General features: G+C 44.3%; 1 protein-coding gene and 1 long non-coding RNA gene across 3 annotated transcripts in view; one reads left to right on the top strand and one right to left on the bottom strand.

Moving 5' to 3' along the window:
• Positions 1 to 8134: 8134 nt before the first annotated feature.
• LOC311253210 lies at positions 8135 to 19733 on the top strand. Its single transcript, XR_014621645.1, has 2 exons — positions 8135 to 8380; positions 18250 to 19733. It is a non-coding gene; the product is annotated as an uncharacterized lncRNA (long non-coding RNA).
• LOC311253208 (lysine-specific demethylase 6A-like) overlaps positions 19663 to 24779 on the bottom strand; it is a gene marked incomplete at its 5' end in the record, with an annotated part of 32975 nt that continues 27858 nt past the window's right edge. For both annotated transcript variants that reach the window (XM_084347010.1, XM_084347011.1), the window contains 8 exons: positions 19663 to 20913; positions 21468 to 21638; positions 22482 to 22608; positions 22733 to 22874; positions 23748 to 23935; positions 24040 to 24154; positions 24286 to 24434; positions 24527 to 24601. In XM_084347010.1, the coding sequence (XP_084203136.1) occupies positions 20884 to 20913; positions 21468 to 21638; positions 22482 to 22608; positions 22733 to 22874; positions 23748 to 23935; positions 24040 to 24154; positions 24286 to 24434; positions 24527 to 24601 (997 nt within the window). In that variant the 3' untranslated portion in view covers positions 19663 to 20883. The remainder of the gene's footprint in view (positions 20914 to 21467; positions 21639 to 22481; positions 22609 to 22732; positions 22875 to 23747; positions 23936 to 24039; positions 24155 to 24285; positions 24435 to 24526; positions 24602 to 24779) is intronic.

The raw sequence follows: 24779 nt of genomic DNA, 5'->3' as shown, positions 1-24779 counted from the left end.
AGAGAGAGAATAAAGAAGAGGCCAAGCGAGAGTACCTGGGCCAGCACCACATCAAAGTGCATGACAGAGAGAAAGAGTGAGCGAGAGAGAAAGCGAGAGAGGGAAAACGAGCTCGGGATACGCAGAGCGAGAGAGTAAGATAGGAACAGAGTGGACAAACAGCGCGAGAGGAGAGGAACACGGAGAGGGAGAAAGCGAGCGAGGCCTCTCCAGGAGGTCACTGAGTTTCTGGATCTCCGCTCCTTTTGTCCCACAGCACATTCCATAGCAACAATCTGACCAGTCAGCCAGGGAGCCGCAAAAATGAAAAGAAATATAGTGAGGGGAAAAAAAAACAACAACTCCCAGCCCACCTCAGAGTGGTATAGAAACGCTCGCAGGAGAGCGACGGATTGGTTTAAGCCTCTTCTTCGCAAAGGCCACAAAACAAATTATTCAGATTTCATTAGACGTTGCGTCAGTGGCATTTAGATTTCTGTTTCTTAGAATGATTTGTAACTCGTAGTTCCTTATAAAGATTGTTCTCACCTGGTATAAGCTGTTCACTACTAGTAGAAGTCATAGAGTTCTTATGATAGCGAATCCGAAGCAAAAACACAATCAAAACAACCGAACGCGCCACGTCATAGGGCGGAACATGTGTACAGTATATAATGAGTTATATCACCGACTGATATCTTCTCTGCTGCTGCTCTGATTGACGTTGATTAGATGGATTTATTACTTTTGTGGTCATTGAGAGCTTCATTGAATGCTCTGATTTCAATCTCTAACAAGCTCTTAGCTATGCAACTGTAAACCACTAATGCATTTAAATAGCAGTTCAGCTTCAACTAATACCATTTTGAATATTGTATGACTGGCATGATTACCCGTATATTAAAGCTGCTGCAGGCACTTTATCACAACGCTGAAGTGATTTCACAAAAGACTCAGCAAGACAGCACAGTCACCTTGTTTCATCATGTGATCCACTTAAAGGTTCTGTTTGTAAAAAAAGATTTTTTGAGGCTCATTCCCAGCAAATACTGCCACTTACCACGTCACATACTGACGCAACTGAGACTTAGAAATGAGTTGTCTTACAGATTGGACCTTTAAATTCAGAGATTGCTAGCCTATACATGATTGGCACCATGGTAGCAGTGTGGCCTTAAGGGTGGCAATGTTGGTGTGTCACCAGTTTGGTCCAGACTGAATTACCATGGTGGTCTCAGGATGTTTGAGGGGCAGGGGCGGAAAAAATGAAAAGGGCACCTAAAAGGGCACTGGAAGGGCCCCCAAGAGAGAACTTAACCACCTTTTGTCCACTGGATCATGCTTTATCTACCATAGGGGCGTCTAAGAGGGTACTTTAGCAGCGTTTTCTCGGGCATGGGGGGAACACCCCCCCTCGGTCCAACCCTGAGACCACCAGTGTTTAAAACTATTGGATTGCCAAGAAATTTTATACAGACATTAATGATCATTAATGGTCCATTTAAAACCAAATACCTGCAAAGCTAATGCTAATTAATTTTGCTAATTAGCAACAGTTAGCAAGCTAACATGCTAAACTAAGAAGGTGACCATTGTAAACATTTTACCAGCAGTTTAGCATCATCATTGTGAGCATATTAGCATGATATTAGCATTTAGCTTGAAGCACCTAAGAGCTTAAGTATAGAGAGACAGAGTTGCTAGCATGGCAGCAGTCTTGTTATGGAGACTGTTGCTGTTGCAACCAAAAGTTTGTATTTTGTTCCCCAGATTGAAAGGTACCGTGCAGAGTTGTTGACCCCTAGCGGTACGATGGAGCAACGTTTTGATGAGCTGGCATCACTCGCAGATGGAGGCACTAATGCGATACACAGCTGACTGCAGTAAGGCAAGTTTCTAGCGGAAGCATAATAGGCTAAATCACATCATCACACAGCTTTGGATATATTCTGCTTCCTGTGTTGTTACCACCGGAAGCTCAACTCACTAATTGTGGACGTAACTGAAATGAGTCCAAATGAAATTGTGTAACATGGCCGTGTCTCCAGTGCCCAAAATGAAATGCATAATAAATCTGATTTGTTGTTTAGTGAAGTGGCCCTTTAAACTGGTATTTTCAGCTATGCAAATCAGCGCTGCCTAAACACAGGGATTCTAGAAATTACCTATTGCTCACTGATTTCAGCGCTCTTAATGCATTTCCCTGCGCACCAAAGTCAGGGAGTTCGCTCTTGTTCCCATCGGTAATTTGAAATGTAATTACCCATCATTTTAGAGTGCTTCAGGAGCCTGACACCTACATCTCCCTCTCTGCCTCTCTTTCTTTCTTCCCTCTCTCTCTCTGCCTGTTTTTGTATGCTAGTGGAGGATTGTATATTTTCCACCCCCACACATTTTTTGAGCACTACCCCTACCATTACCTATGTAAATGACTCGGGCTCAGACAGGCGGTTTACAGAGCCACCTCTCCTACACCACGACTAAATGAGTGCTTTTACATGCTCACAGGATACCAGATCATATCTCTGCTTGAGGTTATGTTTGGGAAAATCTGTTTATGTGCATCTTCACGTCTACATGTCTATATATATGTCCACGTATGTGTAAATGAGCACGTAACAGACATGTAATATCTCCACTTGGTTAAACAGAAATGAACAGGAAACGGTGTTATGATGGAGTTGCGTGTGCACATATTAGCATGTAGCAGCTGTCATTTTGAAGTTATGAATGAGCTTTTTTTGCCATTTTCAAACTACAGATGCTTCCACATTCAGACTCGTAAAATAAAATGATTTAGTGTTTCCTAAGATAAATATGCATGAAAATACATTTGGTTACACGCTTTTGAACATCATCAACGGAGTGTGGGGAAGCAACAGTGTTGACGCTATGTCAAAGATGTCTACTGAAGTTAGCATGCTAACCAGCTAGCCCTTGCCCGTCCTGTCTCGTAATACCACGAGGTGATATTCTGACAGCCCTCGTGGTTTCAGCTGGGAGATGTGTGCAAGAAGTAGAAGTAAACAAGATAAACACACAAGATGTCAAGACAGGAAGTATTTTTACACATATTTACCTCACTAAATCGTAAAAAATTTGGGTTTGTCCGTCCACTATGACAATCCGAGCAAGGTTGAGCTCAGCACTGTTGCCCGCGGTCCCGCCGTGATCCAAGGGCAGACCCCCATCAGCTAAGGCCACTTAGCTCCACAGCTAACTGAGCCAAGGACAGCTACAGCAAACAGTTCAGTGAGCAGCAGTTAGCAATTATGCTGCCCCCTGTAGTTCTGGAGCTACCTTTGAATTCTGCCCATTTTTTATACACATGAAACTGTCTGTTGTTATAGTCTGTTAATATAGATTGATTACAAAGAAAGTGTTGTTGAGGATATTAAAACAGATACTGTCTAATACAAACAGATTGTAACTAAAACGCATTAGTAAATTACCTGTTATTAAAATAGGACGTCGGTATGGTTACATCCAGTAGGTAAATTGTTCATTTCGTAAGACATCGTCACCTGTGGCTAACAAACTCTTCAGTCCATATATCATAAAGTGCACGAACCTCAGTTTAATAAAGCATTAATGAGTCAGGCAGACTAGACTAACATATTAAGTATTTTTTTCCATCCCCTTCTTCCCTGCACTCTCTCTGCTACTTGGGGATGGAGCAGGGGGATCAGAGGTTGACAAGGGGGATGCATTTAGTCAATGGCATCCCCCATCGTGCCCCTCAGACAGAATACTGGTTACATATCAATTGATGGCTCTACATTATTAACAACACGGTCTCCAAGAATTCTGCAAATCTGCCCCTCAGTTTATATGAAACCTTGTCAACTGTCAAACTTTCTCAAAGATACATAAGTTTGTGCAGCTCAAGGTTGTGTGTTGGAGAACTGCACCTTCTTCTGCTTCTCCAGCCTGTCCACCTTTCAACCATACCATATTTTATTATGCATTATTCCCAGCCTGCCTTGCAAAACAGCACTAAAACTCACAAGCTCAGTGTTGGAGATGAGATATATTAGTTTGGAAAACATCCACCGAGTATTTCGGAGTCTGCCGGTTTATTAATGAAGCAGGTCGAGCCCTGAAGGCAGAGCAGGTAGAGCTGAGGCCGATATTATTACAAGTGTCGTACAGTATCCTCACTGCAGAAACACCAGACAATTAAATTTCTCCTCTTTCACTTCCAGGTCTAACATCTCATCTCAAAGTGCCTGACTGTGATCTGTATCATGGCAGAAGATGATATACCAGCTTTTTGTGAGGATGACTTGTGGTTTAGTCATTTTTGATTTCCACCCACGAGGGAAGTCAGAAAAACTGCACAATTTCATTCAGTCTGTGTGCGGTCATTTGGTCAATTTTCAGCTTTCTCAAAGAAGGTTAGAGAGACAGACTGAGAGCAAAATGGAGAAGACAAAAATCTGTGTGATTCATCGTCTGAGGAGTTCAGCGAGGCTCTTTGTATCCAGATGTAGCTCAGTGATGAAGCGAATGTTGGTGTAAATGTGTCTGATCTCAGTTCCTCTCCCGTCTGTGCACTGAAATGCGAGCGTGAACGTCTTATTCTTTGGTTTGTCCTGCTCATCAGACCGACACCTGGCGACACCCCATCACCATCCGCAGGAGTGGATTTTTTTTCATCCGTGAGCTCCAGCAGTTTGAAATTGTTTTCAGCTTGAAAAGCCACCCACGCACCGACAACTACCCGCGGACTACATGCAGGCTGTTCAGAATGTCCTTGCTTTTATTTACTTGTTTACATTCACCTGCCTTGTGCACAAAGACGAGCGGAGGAAACGCGACGAAATGCGCGCTGTCAGTCAACCCCCACCTGCCACCTCTCTCTTTGTGCGTCTCATGGTCAAATGTACTTATTAGCATTGTAAGACAGATGTGCTCTAATTAAACAAAATCCAAATCAGCGTTATCTCCGATAGCGAAATGAATCAACTGTGCCACTGAATTAGAGTTAATCAGCTGCTTCTGATTCTGATAAATGGACTGAACCACTGATAACCTGCACCACATGCCATAGATTTCAGTTTAGCATTCTGTTGCTATGCAGAAACAGGAAGCAGCTGTCCTGATTATCCCATGTGTGAGAGTTAAACTCATAGATAGCCCCAGAATGTTAAAGAGATAAACTGGAAGCATCACAGACTCAAATATTTCCATTGCCTTTACATTTTTTGGTTTTTAGCTTGTGTGTGTGCACATGTTCTAGTTTTTACAGTGTAGTGTGGACTCCAGTCACATGACATGGAGTCAGACTCAGGTCATAAGTTAAATGAGTGAATACTCAGTTGGATGACTCAACTTTGGCTTCAGAGACGGATCAGATATTCAGGACAGCCATTTAGTTTTTTTTTATGTATATAGAATTAATATATATATGTCATGTGTTAGCATAGAGTATATTTAATGACATTCATTCAGCATTTATGGGCTGTGTTTATGTGATGTAGCACCACCTTTTTATCTGAAGGTGTTGATGATATTAAAATTACATCACGTGTCAAATTTGTCATAATTTCCTGGTGGATTTGGCGACACCTGTGGTGACCGCTGGTAATGCTACGAAATCTTAAAGGTGCCGTTAATAACATAGACGATTGTTGAGTCTCTATCCAGGTATTCTAACACCAACACTGACCTGACCACCAACCCAAAGCTTCAGTATTTGACGACCAGGGAATAAGACGTGATGATCAACTATCTTTCTCCAGAATCACTTTTCACACCTTTAAGAAATCCCAGATTTCCATTAAAAGCAACACGTTTATTGCTAATCTGAAATAGCAACTCATGCATGTGTTTACATTGCATGATGAAAATACACTTCTTTATAAAGTGTTATAGCTCTACTTACATGTGCTGTAGCAAATATGTTTAATTGTTTTAATTGGAATGAATTTGAAAGGCAGACTCCACCACTAATAGTGCTAAACTACCATATAGAGCGGTAACTAATGAATTTAAATTCATTTATTGGCCATAAATTGCATAAAAATGTGGGTTTAATATGATATTTGTTTTTACCGCTTATAAGTTTAAGGGTTGTGAGTGACCCCGGTAAAAAATCACAAAGACAATGCTGAATCGGCTGATCCTAAGTCCCGCCCCCCTTAGTTACTGTTGCTAGGTTGAAAAGCTAGCGTCTGTGAGTCTGGCAACATAGCTTCAGCAAGTCGACAGCAAAGACTACCGTATGCGATGGAGGGATATATCCACGGTGTTGAGTTTTCTGACCACAGCAATACGCCGCTCAAACAAGAGAAGCCACAGACCTCAGTCCATGGTGCTGACCCTTTCACGTTAGCTAGCACTTTGCTGTCATTGGCTAACCTGAGATGTGACTGTACACAATGTGTCTGTGAAGATCTTGGCATCAATGCATCATGTTGATAACTTGTTTTTCTTTGCCATATAGACAAACCAAGCACCTAGCACACGTAAGTTTGACAGGACACAGGAAAGTTGACCGAGGTACATCCCCCGTACGAAGCTTGCGCATCATTTCAATGCTGCTCAGTGGGCACAACTTGGGAACCGTCAATTGAAAACTTTTATCCAAAATAGAGATGTGTTTTAAAAGCCATTATATGACAACATGCAGGATGCAGGACACAAACCCCAGCCTACAGACTCTTCGTAATCGTAACTGTCCACAGAAACCTCGGAGTTGCCAGTTAAGGTAATCCAGACATAAATGTTTCCTTCAAAACACATTTGCTGAAACAAATTAGTCATGTAGAGGTAATTTGTAGATGACAGGGTTGCGATTGAAGGCGTGAGTGTCGAGATCCTTTGCGGTGCCTTTTTTTTTCGGAGGTGGCATCATCCAGCCTCCGTACTTTTCTGAACATCTCCCCGTCATCACGGTGGCACAGTTCTGTGGGTTGCGACCACTTTGCACAGGTGGATATCGATGAGACTGTAATTACATTAAAAGCAGCTCTGAGCTCGTTCTCTCGTTTCATTTTCGCCTCAGTTTTTTGTTGCTGAGCAAGGATGGAGGTAGAATTAAAAACCTAACCATTATAATTGTGCTGGTGCCTGGCATCTGTCACCTGTCAATCAGCCCTCCCTGCCTGTTCTGCCACGGTGCCAATCACTGCTGCTGCCCACCTCTTATATTTTTCCGCCGCCACACGAATCGTCTCCGATTCTTCACCCAAGTTTACTTATTTGCCTTTAATAGTAATAACCACACATTTTAAAGGTGAACTGTCGAAATGGTGTTGCTCTTGCGGTCGCTCGGCGGCGGCGTGGCACTCCGGGGCCTCAAACCGGTAATTTATTTGCCGTTATTAGATTCAACCTCTCGTCATGCCACCGTTGAATCGCCTGCATTTATTCTCTTCTGATGGCTTCTCCGCCTCACACAGCAGGCAGTACAGGATGAATTTAGATCACTATTTATAACGCTGTTGCAGTGCAGGTTGCTCGCGATTCTCAAATTCAAAATGAGCTTTAGCTGCTGAACGCAGCGCCGTACCAAACCTGTTTCCCTCATCTGTTATCGCTAATCTCTACAAAGTCGTCTAAAGGGTGTAAAAATGTGGATTTCGGTGTCATTTTGTACAAAAAAAGGAGCATTTCTGTTACGCTTATGGCTCCGCAACAGGAAAATGTGTTCATCAAAGTTGCCGGATGGCCTCTAGGTGCCTATTCTCCTGCTAAGCCACCTTCTTATGCATATAATAGCTGTAACTACTGCCATTACGAGCTACTCTGCGAGAATCGAGATGAGTCACAGGTGTTCAGAGCTCTTCGCTGAGGACGCTTTGCTGCCCTTCTTAAGACGTGCCCCTCAAAAAAAATTAACTTCAGGTGACACCGAAATGTGGGCTTTTTTTTTTTTTTTTTGCTTTTAATGGCCCTACCGTGTGTGTAGGCGTGCACACGCATGCACACAATTGATGCGTAGGGGTGTGGAGTGGTCAACTGATGAAGCACTGTGGAGGCTGAGAGCTCTGGAGAGTGGTGTGTGGGTTGGAAGCCTCCTCTCCTCGCAGTGAAACACACACACACACACACACACACACACACACACACCAAAGCCGGGGGAGGTGGAGGCAGCAGCGCTTGCTTTCACCGGCTGTCCATTGATCAGTGGAGAGGTTGGTAGACTTAAAAGATCAGTGTAGAGACTGGTGGAGAGCAGAGAGAGGGATGGATGGAGAGGAGAGGAGGATGCTGGGGTCCTGTAGGATACAGCAGAGATAGAGGAGAGGAGGAGAAGGGAAGGGAAAGGTAGAAAGAAAAGACAGGAAGCAAAGTGTGTGAGGAGATAGAGACGAGGGTGAGGGGAGACATAGGGAGGCAGATCACGGCGTCTGGGGGTTGCCCTGGGTTTTAACAGTCTGGAGGAAGCCTGCTGGTAAGCACTTGATGTTTCTCTGTCTCTGTCGTGCCATGTATGTGCACATTAAGCCTATTTGTATGCCTGTCTGTGTCTCGTGCTGCCCATGCTTCGCTGTTGAGCCACTGCAGAGAGAGAGAGAGGGGGGATGCCAGGCGTCTGTCTCCACAGTGCAGCAGGCAGCGGCAGGAGGAGTACTTCCAGGCTTCCTTTCCACTGCAGACAAAACCATTCAGTCTGTTATCTGTTCAATTAAAAACAGCAGCGCGCTCCGGGGCTGCCGCCACTGCTGCTGCTGCTGCTGCTGCTGCTGCAGGATTCATTCAGACTGTGTGTATCTGTCAGTGTGTGTGTGTGTGTGTGTGAGGTGTTAGGGTGGGAAAAAAAAAAAAAAATCACACACAGACTTGCTTGCGTTTTCAAGTTGTCGCCTGCGAGGGAGAAGAAGAGTGATACTCCCCAGATGTCGCTTCTCGTGCTTGTTTGTGCGTGTTGTTGGCGTTTTCGGTGTTTTCTATGAGATGTCAGGTGTGGTGTGGTGTGGCGGGAGGGACTGCCGGACTGACCGGTGCTTTGCATTGTTCCATCACATCCACTCATCCCAAATAAATCACCATATGGGATGTTGTACATATTGCTTCTGCTGCAGGCAATTTAAACAAGAAAAAGACCCTCAGACTGGACAAAAGAAATTCCTGTAGTGTTGCTGCAGCAACCAAATCTCAACTTCGATGACCAAACATGTACTTTACGGTATTCATGTACCTCCTGTGAGAATATTTCTCTTTTTTAGAAGCGCAGCACTGAATGTTGAATATAATACTGCTACAGCTGCAGTCAGTGGTGATGCAGTCAGTGTTTTAACCAGGGAGGTGAAGCACTGAACCATCAGATTGACCCTGAGAGACGACCATTCAGAACTCCATCTGAATTTCACACGATTTAAGGAATTCTTTCCATAAAAAAAAAAACGAGAGATTCTTTTCTGCATTTCTGTTTTTGAAACAATAGTGAGAATATGTCCAACAATGTGTTTCCGCCGCCTGTTTCTGATTGGCTGGGCTTTTGCAGAATGGCCAATAAACACGTGCGAGTACAAAATAGTAATATGCACCAATCAGAAACGCATGTTGCTGTAAAAAAAAAAGGTGCTATTCAGCTCAAAATCATGACGTATTTGCAAGTAAACCAAATACAATGCCAAAAAAACCCACCTAAAATAATTTGAAAGTTACATTTAAACGTTTAAAAAAACAACTGAATCCAGCACAAAGGTCTGATTTCCTCCACTTAACTTTCCTGCCCTGATCGATCACATATCCTGCCAATCAATCCCCCAATCTGTACCTTCCATTTCATTGGAAGCTCGGGCGTAAACAGCAGCTAATGACACGCAGTGATCTCCTCTCCATCACTTTAAACCACATCCACTTGTGGCTCGTTACGCTCCTCGCTCTGTCCCCCCCGGAGGTCCCCGGACCCCAGCTTGTGCACCGCCGAGCCAGGCAGCAGCTGAAGAATCCCCCTTATGATATGGAGGCAAACACGCGTTGACGTGTCGCGCTGCGCTTCCGACCTCTAGTATCGGTATGCGTCTTCTGTACACACAGCACACACACACACGCACGCACACACACGCACAGCTCTCTCATGGGGACATGCGGCCAGCAGACGCAGCCACGGTAAGTGGAGCCAGTTTTCTCTTACGGCGCTTTATCTCCCGGAGGGGAATAACAACGTTCTCCAGCCTCGGTGTGTCGGTGTTGTGGTTGTCCGTGTTGGAAAAAGGGAAGTTTAACAGACTTTTTCTCGCTCGTCGGCACCGTTCCGCCGATCGCAGCCTCTCCATGCAGATTGCGCAACGCGGCGCATGATCGGACTGTAAAAAAAAAAACGTGAAAACAATTCGGTATTGTGCTTTTATTCAACACCGTGTTACTGCTAAAGGCTCGTTTGGCCAAAGTCCACCTCATCATCTCAGTTGTGCTTTGCTTTGGCCATGCGGGGCTCCTCCAGGGAGCACATTTCACTCTCCCCGCTTGGTTAAAAATGGGATTTTCACGCACCAAAACTGTCGTCTTTTCCTAACCCACGGCCACATCTACAGCGTTGTTCAACAACCACTTGTGTTTTTCTTTTTCCACAACTTTAATGTTTCGTTACTTTGAGATCCAAGCGTGCTGCTCGGTCCCGTGTGTGTGTGTGTGTGTGTGTGTGTGTGTTGGGGGGGAGGCAATGCGCAAAGTGTGTGGTCTCCAAGCTCTCCACCCCCGCAGAGACGCACGGTTTGCGCGCACGCACACACACAGATGCACACGCACACGATTACGCGCACATGTACGCACGCACGCACACACAAGCTCTGTCTGTCACGGTCGGGCATGGATGTCTCTGGGTCTCAGGAATGCGCCCGGCGTTTTCTCTGTATTTTTCACATTAAGAGCAGTTTGGGAACCGCTCTCAAAGCCACTCTCTGAACCGCTGCCACCAGCGGCAAGCGAGCGGCAGTCACGCGGACGCTTCCGGTTGCGTATTTCACAATAAGGGTCGTTAGACTTGCATAGGGTGACGCAAACCAGGGAAACTGAGATTGTATTGGCAGGCTATTGTCACAAAGCCAATGATGTTGAGAATATTTTGTCATTATTTTTTCAATCAAGAGCATACTGAATTATCTTTGAGGGTTTTTTTTTGTATTATCGATAAATGTGCTGGTAAAAAAATGGCAAACAAATTAAATAAATAGCAGAAAATGCAGGTTAATATTCACCAAATCCAAACAATGTGTTTTCTGATGAACAATCCAGAACCTAGGAATAACGAATATACAGAAACATGACCATAAAACAACAGATCCTCTCTGTAAAGCTGTAGCTGGGTAATATTTGTCACTTTTGTTCGAAAAATCAGGTTAATCGACTGTCACGATAACAAACCGTCAGTTTTCTGTCGATCAACTCGCAACTGACCAACTAATCTCTTCAGGTCTAATATGTCAGCTAATATATGCCATGACATGTTTTAATATAATTTCACCATCAGGCATGTCAAAAGTCAGTAATCTCGTGGCCTACCTGTTCAATATTTAATACATTTTAGGCCACAAAACACATTTGAAGTCTTGTTTCTAGTCTTTAATTTTCACAAGAACTACATGCTTTTACTTTGGATGCAAAAACTTGCACAGTTTCCGGTGTGCTCCTGCTAAACCCCGCCGTATTGACGCTGCAGGGTGGGAGGGTGGTGGTGGTGGTGGTAGCCCCCGCCTGGAGAGGAGCGAGGGGGAAATTCTTGTGTTTTTGGTATGCGATTACCCAGCGGAGAACCCATGACTGAAGGGGAGGAGGAGGAGGAGGAGGAGGAGGGCCGGGGTTGAGTTTAGGATACATTCCTCGCCTTCCTCTTTAAGTTAACCACATTATTGGAGCTGCTGACATGTTGCCTCCTCACATGACACTCATAATCTCCCAGCTGATGCCTCACAACTGGACAAAGTGGTCAGTTGACCCCAGCACTAACGAGGATGATACACAGACAACAGAGGGAAAAAAACTACAAGTCCCAATTATAACAAATACTGATACAAGAGAGAACAAAAACAGCAGCTGACTACCATTATAAACACTAATGTATACAGAACCCAAGACATCTATCTATCTGCTGTTAATTCAGAACAGGCTATGCTTGTCAATCTCTGTTTCAAATTAATTAGGGACTGTATGGAAATTACTAGGGTGGGAAGGGGGGAGGAACCTTTATAAAACAAGAGGTTCGTAATGTTTGGTTCAGGCACTCCCTTCTACATAGAAAACATGTATTTGTTAAAGGCGCAATATGTAAGAATTAGCCACCCGTCGTATTCATACTCGAAGCAAATAAGATGCGACATACCACCAGAGTAATTATTAGCTGCCGTTAGCTGGTTAGCTCAGTTAGCCGTACAGCTAGCGGTCCGGACTGGGAGCTCGGGGACCAGATGTGGGATGGTGTTGACACAGCTAGCACAGAAGCTTTGGAGTGGAACGGGCTGGTGCTAGCTGGTTAGCAGGCCAACTTCTCAGCAACACAATAAATGACGTCATAATGTCAAAACTGTTATTTCTTCACATTATGTTCATGATTTTAGTTCATTTTCAAATGTTTACATCTACATTTTTACACATTGCCCCTTTACATAGGCCTAAATCACACAGGGTATTAGCGATTATACAATGTTAGCAATATTAGCGGAAATTATGTTGAACGTGACAAATGTTGCTTTCCGTTTACCGAGCGTCCCAGCAGCTCTCCATTTAGGCTAGCTCAATACGTTTAGCTTGACTGTAGCTCTGTTAAAGACTTAAATTAAGACTATGCTAGCTAGCGAAAAAAGGTGCTCGTTAGTGAGGGAATGTTCTGTCCTTGCTAACTACAAAGATCCATGTTTAGCCTACTACTTCACAAACATGACACATAGTGACACCTGTTACGGACTCATGAAATGCACGTTTACGATCAATGACTCACATGTGTCAGACATGACAGACTTGGCATGTCTGCGACGTAGCTATTTGGCTTCAACTATTCAAAAAATGTCTTTAAAAGAGCAACTTGCAAAAGAAGAGACTGAAATAAAATAAACGTAAAGATCATGGAAAAATTCAAGACAGCTCCCTAAAAAAGAAAAAAAAACCTCCCACTCTTCTTCCCCCCACGTCCTGTCTATTAATTTGTGTACGGTCCCTTAAAAACCTGAATTTATTTCATTATTTCCATCAAATTCCTTTCACTGCTGACAGCACCCACCTGTAAAGGCTGAGGTGGCGACACACACATATGCACACGCAGTCTTTAGTTTGACGTTAACTTGAGAAATACGCCGACATTACATCTGACATATTAAATGGGGCTTGCCAGATTTGCATAAAACCAGTGGAGCTCTGCCTGTTCTTTGGCGTCTGTCGAAAAAACTGTAATCGCCCACTCGCTAATGACAATTACTATAATGGACTGATTGTTGGATTATGCCACCAAAGTGGTTTCAGCACACATCTGCATAATTGTTCTTAGCATATACGCGCCCGTGGGCTCCCGGCTGCCATTAGCTGTTTTCAGAGAGGAGAGTGATTGAGGGGCTGTTTCGAAAAAGCTTGAAGAACAGCCGCAAATTGTGTGCCAACTGCGTGGGTGTTTTGAGTGTGCGTGTCTGTGGAGTCTGCTGTGTGAAAATGCACTAAATATTGTCTAATTAAAGAGAGTTTTTGCATTCGGATTTGCTGTCGACTAAAGCAAGGGGACGGAGCAGCTGCACGAGGGGGCGAATCCCGGAGCAAAGTTCACTTTCAGGCGCTGAACCCTCGGCTCAGGGGCCGCCGGTGGCTCGCTGCACAAACAGGCGGAAATGAATGGATTTGAAGCGGGGTGTTTGTGGTAAACAGCATCACGCTGAGTCATTTTATTAAAGAAAAAAAAAGAAAAAGTTCAGAAATGAAGATTATACAACGATCAAGTCATCCTCCATGAATGATGCAAGCGAGCCGAGGGCCAATCAGTGACAAGATGCATCACTGCTCCCAGTTTTATCTAAACTGTACCGGCGAGGTTGAACTGTTCATCGATCCATCCTCCCTTTTAGCTCGCCTCGGACTCCTTTTTGTGATACTGAATAAAAGTGGCTTGCTCACATTTTACGTCCTGAAAACACAGAAAATCATCAGTAACATCTTCATGAAATATCAATGCTTCTCACTCCCCAGCTGATACCCCCACTGCTCTACACTGTCCTTTTATGACGTCCCATCCTAACTTCTGCTTACATGCTTTAAATTTTAAACATCTACACGTCTTGTTTAGTCGTACGGCCTTTGTTCAAATTCTGGAAAGCGATATGAAGATGTTTCCTGTTTCCAGCTTTCGTCAAAAATCGAATCAGTGTAAACCACCGTCACATGACCAACAGATGGACGGACACATCCGTGGCACATGGGGGACTGTAGCAGCGTGAGCCAGATCAACAGCTGAACCCAGCTTTCCGGTTACAGTCCCTGTTTAAACATTCAGCGAGGCTGAGCGGAGCAGCGCTGAGCGAAAATCTGTCGGACTGTGTCCTCCAGCGAAAGTGCAAATTTCTCCCCCCATCAAATTCAATCGAGAGAATTGAGTCAGCACCGAGGAAATAATTGTCCCGGCTCTACCTGAAATCTGCACGGAGGGCCGCTGTTACTTCATCTCCTCCTCTTCCTCCTCTCATTGCTCATCTCCTGAAAGCAGGCCAACATCCCACACACACACACACAAAATCATGCTCCCTCTCACTCTCTCCTTTCTCTGAACAGCACTCTGTGCTAATTACTCTCCGTTTCCATAGCAATGGGTAGCACCTCTCTTTTTTTTTTTGTTATCTTGGATAGCCCATCGCAAACACGCCTCGTTCGACTGAGGCGTCAGTTTATTGTTGAGGGGATTTATTTTGCATTCATCCCCAAATTATCAAGAACGTACAAATAAATGAAGCGTTTTTCTTTAAATAAAATATCTTTATTATACGATAGTCACTTATAATCAGTCCCTTATTTAACGCACATTCCAGGGAGTATTTTTGTGAAGAAGTGTATGTTTTTTGCCTCATATGTGAGTTAGTTATGTCCTGTGTTTCCCAGAATGCCTTTCCACAGCCGGAGGGGGAAAGAGCAACAGCAGAGTGAGAGCGAGAGTTTTGCACCACCACTCCTTTTCCTCTGCTGAGGTGGCCTCTTCCTCCGCAATCTAAATTTTAAGCAGTGTTAAAGGACCTAACAAACAAATCTCTCTATCGGCTTCTTATTATGAGATGTGTAAAAACACAATTTTCTGTCAAAGACGGAGCAGTTTGGATGATTTCACACGACAGATTTCTGTATATGTGGGGGTTTTTTTGCACTGGTTTGACGTGGGCGGGCCTTCTTTGGAAAATCACGACGTCCCAGTCCAGCCTGAACCGATCACGATTTTTAGCGACATCCGAATCGACGCGTGATGACCGTTATGGGGTTGCTTGTAAGCTGTCAATCAGATCTGATCACACAACATACGCGATGAAGCAGTTTAGACATTATCGAAATTCGGATGAAGTTTCGTGGTTCGGCCGAACATTTCTGGAGCTCCACAGCAAAACAGAGCTGCAGCATTCTCCTAAACAACTGAAGTAGATGGGGACTTCCAAAAACACCCTAACAAATAGCTCCACACAGCTTGTCCAAGCCTCCAGACGCCCTGAGGACCCAATGAATTTGAAAAGACGTCACGCTCGTGGACGCACTTCGGATGTGGTGTGCGCTAACCTCGTTAGCTCGGCAGCTACACAGCAGATCGCGACTTAAAGGGTTTAAATAACATCTTTTCTAATTAATTTGGGATCTGAGGGCTTCTGGAGACTTGGATCACACCAGATGAGCTGTACAGACCCATTTCATCTTTTTTTTTTTTTTTTCACATTTTAAAACGAGCCCCCATCGACTTCAGTTGTTTAGGAGAATGCTGCCGCGCTGTTTTGCTGTGAAGCTCCTGAAATGTTTTGTCCATCGGCATGGGGGTGAGTAGATAATGACTGAATTGTGTGGACTTGTCCTTTAATCTTTGCTTTAGTCATAAAGACATAGTCTAATGTTACATAAAATACTGAAATAAGTGTTCTTACCTTACAAAGACAACATGGTGATTTATTATTCGCCTCCCTAGCACTAGCGTAGCGAGATTACCATGAATAATCAGCGGTCAGGATTCTTTATTCAACGGGGACATTTCATCAAGTTATCATAAAAGAGTCTATTCAGCTCGCACGAATGAGCGTCCCCCGCCTAACTACATGTCCGTGCTCTGGATGTCACACATTAGGCTCCGTATTAGTGAGTCATTTTGACACGGCCACACGTTTCTATATATAAACATGTAACTCAACACTGAAACGGGTCAGAAACCTTACAGGGGTGGTAATTACAGCGGAAAGAACAGACACCGGAGCGGATCCCAGGCGCGAGTGTTGGCGCTTTTCAGTGGAACCTGGGAGAGAGGGAGAGAGAGCCCGATAGCCTGACAGGACAAGAAAAGGGGAGATTATCACAGCCTGAGTGGCCCTCGCTTCATTACTCATTAAACACACAGGAATGCTGTGTCTCGGTGGTTAAAGGTGCACTATGTACTTTTTTCTTTTTAATCAGTAGAAAAAAGATCTTCATTAAGCCTAAATAAACAAACTCTTTGTTTTCATGACTGAATAAACAGAGTAAACAGACCCTGGAGACCTCATTTTCCTCTGAGAACAGCTTGTTGATTCAATTATGGAAAAATAAAAATGTTCACACAGTGCCCCTTTAAAACTTTGAATGTAAGGGATTGAATTTCAGTTAAAATTGAGCTAATTTAGGATGAGATTTTGAGACAGATTCAGATTTGCAGCTCCAGGTAAATAACTGACAGTGAGCAACGTTACTACAGGTTCAGTTTAAATTACACCACCAATATGCATAAATATTAGCAATAAAGCCACCAAACATTAGTTTGTTCTGTTCCTTTAATGTATATCAATGTGACATAAATTCACTGCTAATTAATGTCAATTAAAAAGTGGGTGCAGCCCTCCTCTTTGAGCAGCGCCATTATTCTCAATGACCCTGGCTTTTATGAATGGGCAGCAGGAAGCTCCGCCATTGGCTGCGAGCGACAGCCAATCGGGGAGGATCGTTTGCAGCAGAGGCGGGAGCGAATGAATGGACGAGTCAGACATTTTTTTTTAGAGGTCAGGGTCTGTGGGGTGTGTGTGTGTGTGTGTGTGCGCGTGTGTAGGTGTGTGTGTTTGCGTGCGAGCCTCACACGCTGACCTACTTGCTTTATTGCAGCCGTCTATACATAGCTGTGGGAAAACGCGGGCAGACAATCAGAACCGGTTTAAAATTAGCAGTCAGGGCCACCTGTCTGTCTTCTCACAAAGGCGGAAACGCCAGAGCGGGGCAGGGGCAGAGATGGAGGGAACAGGAAGGAAGGAGAGGAGGGGGAAGAAGGATGAGGATGGGGGGGAGGAGGGAGGGAGAGCATTGATCACACTGCTGGTTTAACTCCTTCTCTCTTGCTCTTTCTCCCCCCCCCCTTTTTTTTTTTTTTCTTTCCACGCTGCGACACAGGGAGACATTGTTAGGCGGTCTGGATTGGAGGCGAGGGGGGGTAGTCGGTGGTCCGGGCCAAGCAGAGTTCACATACCTCTCTGCTGGATCGCTGCCAGATCTCAGAGGATATAGGTGGAAGATATAGGGAGAGGAGAGTTAAAGGACCGTTTCCAACTTCCTCGTGTGATGTCAGATTTTTGTCAGGAGACGGTTCTGTGTGTTGCGGCAACACTTGAGCGCGCAGGATGTTCGGTAAAAGTGCAAAACTGGCCCTTTATTTTCAGTCTTTTTCAAAACCTGCACCCCCCCACACACTCCCCCTCCTCTCTTTACATATAACGCTACTGTCACTCTATCACAAAAGTCTTAGGTTTCCTGCCTTTGTCGTTTCAGACAGCCAACAGGAAGTCTTCATCTTCTTAACTGATGAAGACTTCCTGCTCTAAAACTCCCATCTTGTTTCCTCGAATCACGATTTTTCAGCCCACACTTGGTTTTGTTCCTGTGTGCCTCCGCCACAGTGAGAGCTGTGGGTAGAGAGTCAAAATGTTCCAGAGAGGCATTACAACAGCAGTAAAAGTACATATCAGCGCTGCGCTTGGACCACCAGATAACTCAGCTCTTATTGCTGTTGCTTTTAAATGCATTCGAACGTTGAGTATAAAATGTTGGATTCTTAATTTCCCGTGGGGGGAAACTCAGCCGTCTCGTTGTCTCGTGTGCAGTTTCACAAAAAAGTGGTTCTCATCCCAGCATCTCTGTGTTTTTCAGGACCCCCCGTCAGACTCGGAACAGCAGATGGGCACGCCGGCGGGAAAGCGGTGGAAAGTCCTCTCCAGCGTCCATCTGCGGCAGTCAAAATGGACGCCGCAACAGCCGGGCTCGGGCGGCCATCTTGGTTTCAGCCCGGGAGCAGAGGGACTGTACGGCAGTTTAGCTCCTTTTGCTACACGCACCTCCACCTGTACCTGAAGCTACAAAATCACCTCCATCTTGCATGTAATTAACATGTTAGCAGTTATTCTAGGACAAAATACTTTTAAAATCCATCTTTAACACAAGTTTTGCCCAAGGTTTATGGTGTACGAGCCCTTTTGATGTAAGTAATGTCTACTTGACGGTGTATCTATAGGTTGTGATTCAATTCAGCTCGTGCAGGGAAACAGACAACAGCATATCGTCACATGGGAACAGACTGATGTGGAGATCTCAATGTACATCCTCACACAGAGGGTTTTAACAGGTTGACTTGCATAAGTGACTTATATGAAAGTCCAGCAGACAACCTCATCATACATGTTGATTGGCGGAGTGTTCACGGACGAAGGTGCAGGTGGGAAAACGTCAATGTCGTCTTTTTTTAAAGGATTTTCATGGCTGTGTATTGCACAATATTCTGAGTCATATCCTCACCTACATCCCATCAGCCGGCGCTGATGACACATCTGATACCCCAGGGAACCGGCTTTTTTGTCACATTCCCTCCGCTTGACGTCGTTATCCTTTCTCATCATTTCCCGTCTTGGCTGAAATGCAGCAGCCATTTTGGCTCCAAATCGGAGCAGCGGACCCACAGGGCGCCCAGCGGTTGCTCAGTAGTCAGTGTAGATCCTGTGGGGCTGGCAGCAGCTACATCTGGCTACTGGGTCTCTGCTGGCGGACATGTTATTCAGGATACATGACGATGACATAAAGGCCGACTGTATGACTGGATTCTATAATACTTTGATTACTTATTACTTTACATAAAGATGAGTGTGTTATTCTCTAATGGGGTTTTCCCTGTGTAGTTCACACCCTCTGCTTGTGATCTTTTGTGCCACGCGGCTTTAAAATGTCAAAGAAATGTCTCAAAAGCGCACCCGCTGTGAAGAGAAAAGCCTTCAGCAGAGTTAATCCTAGACTGCATGGGTAGTTTGGATGACAGATGTTTTATTTTTTAAATAAAAATGATGTTTTTGAGATTCGGGGTAAGTTCTGGACCTGGCATACAGTGTAGGATTCTGTGTGTGTCAGTCTACAGCTACATTGTCTGCTGGGTTTCAGACCTGTACTCACACACATCAATGTCTATCTGAAATATATGCAAGTGTTTCTATTGTTTTTCCCATTTGACTGTAAATGATAAATGAAATGAATATATGAAAGTGTTGTGGTGTGTTTGAGGAACCAAAAAAGCATGGATAATTTGACAACTTTGTGTTTATTGACTCATCATAAAACATTCTTCAAACAATAAAACAATTTTAAATGTCCGTTTTCTGTACAATGCTTGCTAAGCAATTTTATTTATATATAGAAAATGTAAGAGGAGTCGTGTTAAAATGACAAAACTCCTTCAAATTTAATGGCAGGTACTCTGGAAAAAATAACAGCATTCCATCAACAAATATTTTCAAGCAATAAATATGTATTTATAAATAGTGTAAATTTACATCAAGATTAGAAACAAAACGCAACAAAAAAAATAATAATCACAAATTAAACTTTTTTCCATAAGTCTATGTGCAACCCATTCTCTTTGTGACTTGGCTAGTAAGTTTTTTTTTTCTAAATTTTTTCCATTTTTTTTTTTAACTAAGAAACAAACAAAACGTCATAGTTTTGAAAAGAACGAGACAAAGATAAAACCTAATGTAAAAAAAAAAAAAAAGAAAGAAAGCAAAAGAAAAGAGAGAGATAATCACCTAAACTCTTCACATTACAAATTTTTTTGGAGATTTTGCTGTCGAAAGAGTCTTAAAATTACTATCTACCATAGAAAAAAGACCAGTTAGGCTAGTGCTCCTTAGAAGGAAATCAGAAGAAGAGTTTGGGGGAACTTCTAGAAATAAAAGCCAACGTTTTCATCCTGTTGCCAGAATAGAAAAAGAAAAAAAGGGAGAGGGAAAGAGGGGAGAGAGAGAGAGAGAAAGGTTGTCAAGTCAGTAGTCTTTTACGGGTGGTGTTGCCAGTTGTGACAGTTAACAAGTATCTACAAAACATTTTTATCACGCATTAAGAATCCCACTCCTCCCTCTGTTCCCAACCGTTTTTGATTAAGTCCTCCATTAAAACAGGGCGGAACCATTGTCACTTAGAGGGGGCTGGGAGGGAAAGGAGAGAAAAAAAGAAGTCCTGTTAGCGAGCTCGATGGCGCCCCCCCCTGGAAGGGCAAGGCTCCAGCACTTCAAAACAGGTTGCATAGACAGACACACTCGGCCGCCTCAGCCTCCAGCCGTCGCTATGGAGACCAGCCATGTGGTGAGGGGTGGGGAGACGGCCTTGGCTTTCCTGAATATCAGAAATGGTCCGCGTATGTAGATGTTTGTTCTGTTTTTTGTTTTGTTTTCATCTTAATACAAGTTCCTGTGAATGGGCGTCATGGCTCCCCAGCAGAAGAAGAAAAAGGGGTGTCACCTAATGTCAAGATGAAGATGAATGAAGAGGAGGGGCCTGGGGAGGAAGACGACACACGGGAATTAGTCGCGTCAGGTTTTGAAGTCGACATGCTGATGTACCACAGACAGAAAAGCAGCGTCGTTTCAGGCTTTTCAATAAACATCTAGCTTCAAGCTGGTTAGATCAGAATGTCTGTATTGATGTAGCATTGAGAGGAACCACACCCAGCACCAGTCACCTTATGAACTTCTTTTATTACACAACATCCGTAGCTCGTTGTTTGAGGTGAAATGTGAAGGTGATTTAAAAGCAGTGATTGGAAACCTGGTGGCATTAACAGCAAACAGTCACTTTTTTAAACCTCGAAAATAAAAAAGCACAAGTTGAGTGAACTGATTCATACTAGTTTATGGTTGGTTGGAATGAAACCTGAAGACTGTCAGCACTCTCTAGCGTGACTTCGTTCAACACTGTCGTATTTTATTTAGAATCGCTGAACATTTTTCATTCGTCCCGCCGATTCAAACAAATGTACTAGAATTCTCTTTTAGTCTGAAAGAAGAGACGGAGCGCCTCGAGTCCACCTCTCCCACCGTCTGGTGACTTACTAATGTGAACTGGTCATAGACCTGCATCATGTCGTCCATCCTGTGCTGCTCCAGCACCACAAAGTCGTCCAGTGTGGCGCTGCCTTTCCTGGCACAGTCCTGGCAGTGGACCACGTACTGCTTCTTGGACAGGAGCTCGCGGCGCACAAAGAGCAGGTTGAACACCTCCACCTGCACAGCACACACACACGTATAAATACGACAGGCAGCGCAAACTGTTTGAATGACTTGAATCTCCTTGTCTTTTCTATTATATTGCATCTCTGAGATTAGATTCGCGAGTCTGACTGAAGTTGAACAACAGAGGCTGCAGTGATGATGTCATGTAGAGACAAATCCTGGAGCTGCTTCACAGACGGTGTATAATAGAACAATTGCTGAGACACAGTGACAGCAGACATTTAATGGGATATGGACACATTTCTGCTAAACAGCCGAAAGCCCTGCATTCAAATAAAGCCATTAGCACACCCGTTAATTAGCTCAAACAAAGACTGAGTCGGCCTTTAATTCGATGTCAACAAACCGACTGATAACACCCTGTCCAACATCGCACAATTGTAGCACAAACGACTCAAGAACTGACATCTGCTATACGGTTCATGTGCATTTGTGTATGTTGCATTCACAAATGATTTGAGTTTTTTGCGACAATATGTGGATACGCTAGATTTAAGGAAGTTACGACAAGGCAACACAAATGTCTCAGGGTCCATAGTTACGGATACTTGAGTGAATTATGTGCACACATGTATCGAAAGACATTACAACAACACAACTGAAGCAAAAATGATCAGATTCAGACCAGCAGAGACACACAATCAGGGGACGAATGCATTTGGTTGTAATCCAGCATGTACGGTGCAAGTATCATTCAGGATGTGAGCAGTTACGCACATGGTGAGACAATTTTTTTTCTTAAATACTAGAAGTGTTAACTGCTTGCCCACAAATGTGAAATCCTGTTAAATTTCACACCTCTGTTACTGAGATGTTCCCTGTGCGCTTACTGACCTCACAGATGGTGCAGTAGTGGGCCGGCTCGTCCCTGGTCCTCGGCCTCAGCACCGTTTCCTTGCCGGCTGACGCCAAAGCCTCCTTCACCCACTGGCACTGCTTCAATGTCCGCAGCAAGCAGTACCTGAGACAAGACGACACGTGTCAGATATAAAAATATATAATCTAGCTTGTGCCAAAGACTTCAAGTCGAGCGTGTAATACAAACAAACTGCTGGGAGTTGAAAGTGAAGGATTCTGGGACTCACTTGATCATCTCGAACAGCTTGTGGTCGGACACTTTGATGTTGCGTGCCATGTTCCAGGAGAGGTGCACCATGGGAACCATGGACTTGACGCTCTGGAGCTTATTCCATTCGTAACGCTCCACAGCCAGCTTGTACTGGTGGGCTAAAAAAAAAAGGCAGTAGTAAAATATTACTTTACTCGACATGAACACAAGAATCCAGATGATGCTTATATGCAGTGAATGATGTCGATCGTACAAAAAAAAAAAGGACACAAAAAAATGTACAATGGCCTGTACAGCATAAAAACTGTTGCACAGGCCATTAAGTTGACAAATGGAAGCGTGTTTGTTCCATCGTGCAGACGAGAAAAAACATCTAAAATGCATCTGTTGCTGACAGGAAATAAAACCTGCTGCAATCAGCTCAGCTATCAGCTAAAAAGGTCACTAATCAGCTAAAAAGCATTTCAAACATCACGGTAAAGGTCACCATATCAAAAATAATTCCTGCCAGACGACGTTGCGAGCTCCCGCTGACTCGTTAGGTACATCTACACTCAGCCACTTTATTAGACACACCTGTTCGACTGCTCATTAACACAAACACCTCATCTGACAATCCTGAAGTGGCAACTGAACACGTTTAGGTATGCGATATAGTAAAGGTGATATGCAAGCAAATGCCTTCAGTCAGATTGGTTCGAGCTGACAGAGAGGCGGCAGTAATTCAAATAACCGCACGTTATAACCGAGGTACGCAGAAGCATCTCTAAACACGCAACGATTTTAACCTTGAAGCAGATGGGCTGCAGCTGCAGAAGACCACACCGTGCACAGCTCCTGTCAGCTAAAAACAGGAAACTGAGGCCAGAACTGGCACAAGCTCACCATAACTGGAGCATGGTTGCTGACCACGTCTATCCCTTTATGACCACGGTGTACCCATCTTCATAACTATAAAAAGCCATAACAAACCACCCTCTAGATGCATGACTACCACCAATATTACCCATATCCCACAATCCCCTGCATACCGGTGAGAGGTCCAACGTTCCAGGCAATGTTGTTGCACCAGCCGATGGCCTGCACCCAGTGGACGGTGCCGGTGTTGAGCCACACCAGGTCGCCTGGACGCTGGATGAACCGGTAGACGGGCACGTCGGCCTCGTACAGGTCCTCCAGGTTGGGCCACCACGAGCCCATCAGGAAGTTGATGTTGTTCCTGGAGGTGAGGAATTGAAAGGAGAGTCAAGTCATTTTTATTGGATTCGAGCAGCTTTATACGTCACACCTTGTGTCCTTAGAGCCTCGTCCGGTCTATCTTACTTTTCACAGAAGTTGCTCATCACTCCCCAGTAGGGCTCCGGTACTGCAAACCATTCACAGTCTCCTGGTCCGATGTTGATGTTGACGGCGCAGAAGTTATTGTGTTCTTGGTGACCTGGAGACACAAATCCACAAATCAAAACTGATGCACAACTTACAGAATAAAGAAAGTGTTGTTATCATTTGTCCCAGAAAGAAAGCATCGAGTATGTGTGTGTGTGTGTGTGTGTGTGTGTGTGTATTTACCTGGTATCCTGCTCCCAGGGACCTTCATGTAGAGCTGAACGGTGTTCATACCCAGGATGGTGTGGCCCACGTGGCTGAGCAGGTTGCCGGCAGACACAACTCGGGCGAAGGCTGGTAGTTTACTGAGCTCCTGGAGTTGCTGTTTCCACCTGGTGGAGGGTGGAGAGGACATTATATCAGTCATTGTAAGATCAGTTTTAAGACAAGGCAGATGAGGTGGTGTGATGTGATCCAAACTTACTTCCTTTCGTCCGACACGTCGATGTTGGTTCCAAACTTGATGTGCTTTAAGGGGCCCCTTCTCTTGCGAGCAACACTGAAGAGACGCACACAAAGAGAATTTACAATGAGCCACATAAAGTGAGTTTAATGTGGTGTCTACCTTCCAATTATACATTTAGTGACGGTTAATGTGAAGACTTTGAAGTCAAAAATTGGAGAATGTTGCAGAAAATAAGAAAGTGGTGCAAACAGATATGAAATCGTGACATGTT

This window comes from Pagrus pagrus (assembly GCF_965226575.1).
Source record: "Pagrus pagrus genome assembly, chromosome: 24".
NCBI classification, from domain to species: domain Eukaryota; kingdom Metazoa; phylum Chordata; class Actinopteri; order Spariformes; family Sparidae; genus Pagrus; species Pagrus pagrus.
The sequence above is the reverse complement of the archived record's forward strand: the minus strand, read 5'-3'. Positions and strand labels throughout refer to the sequence as shown.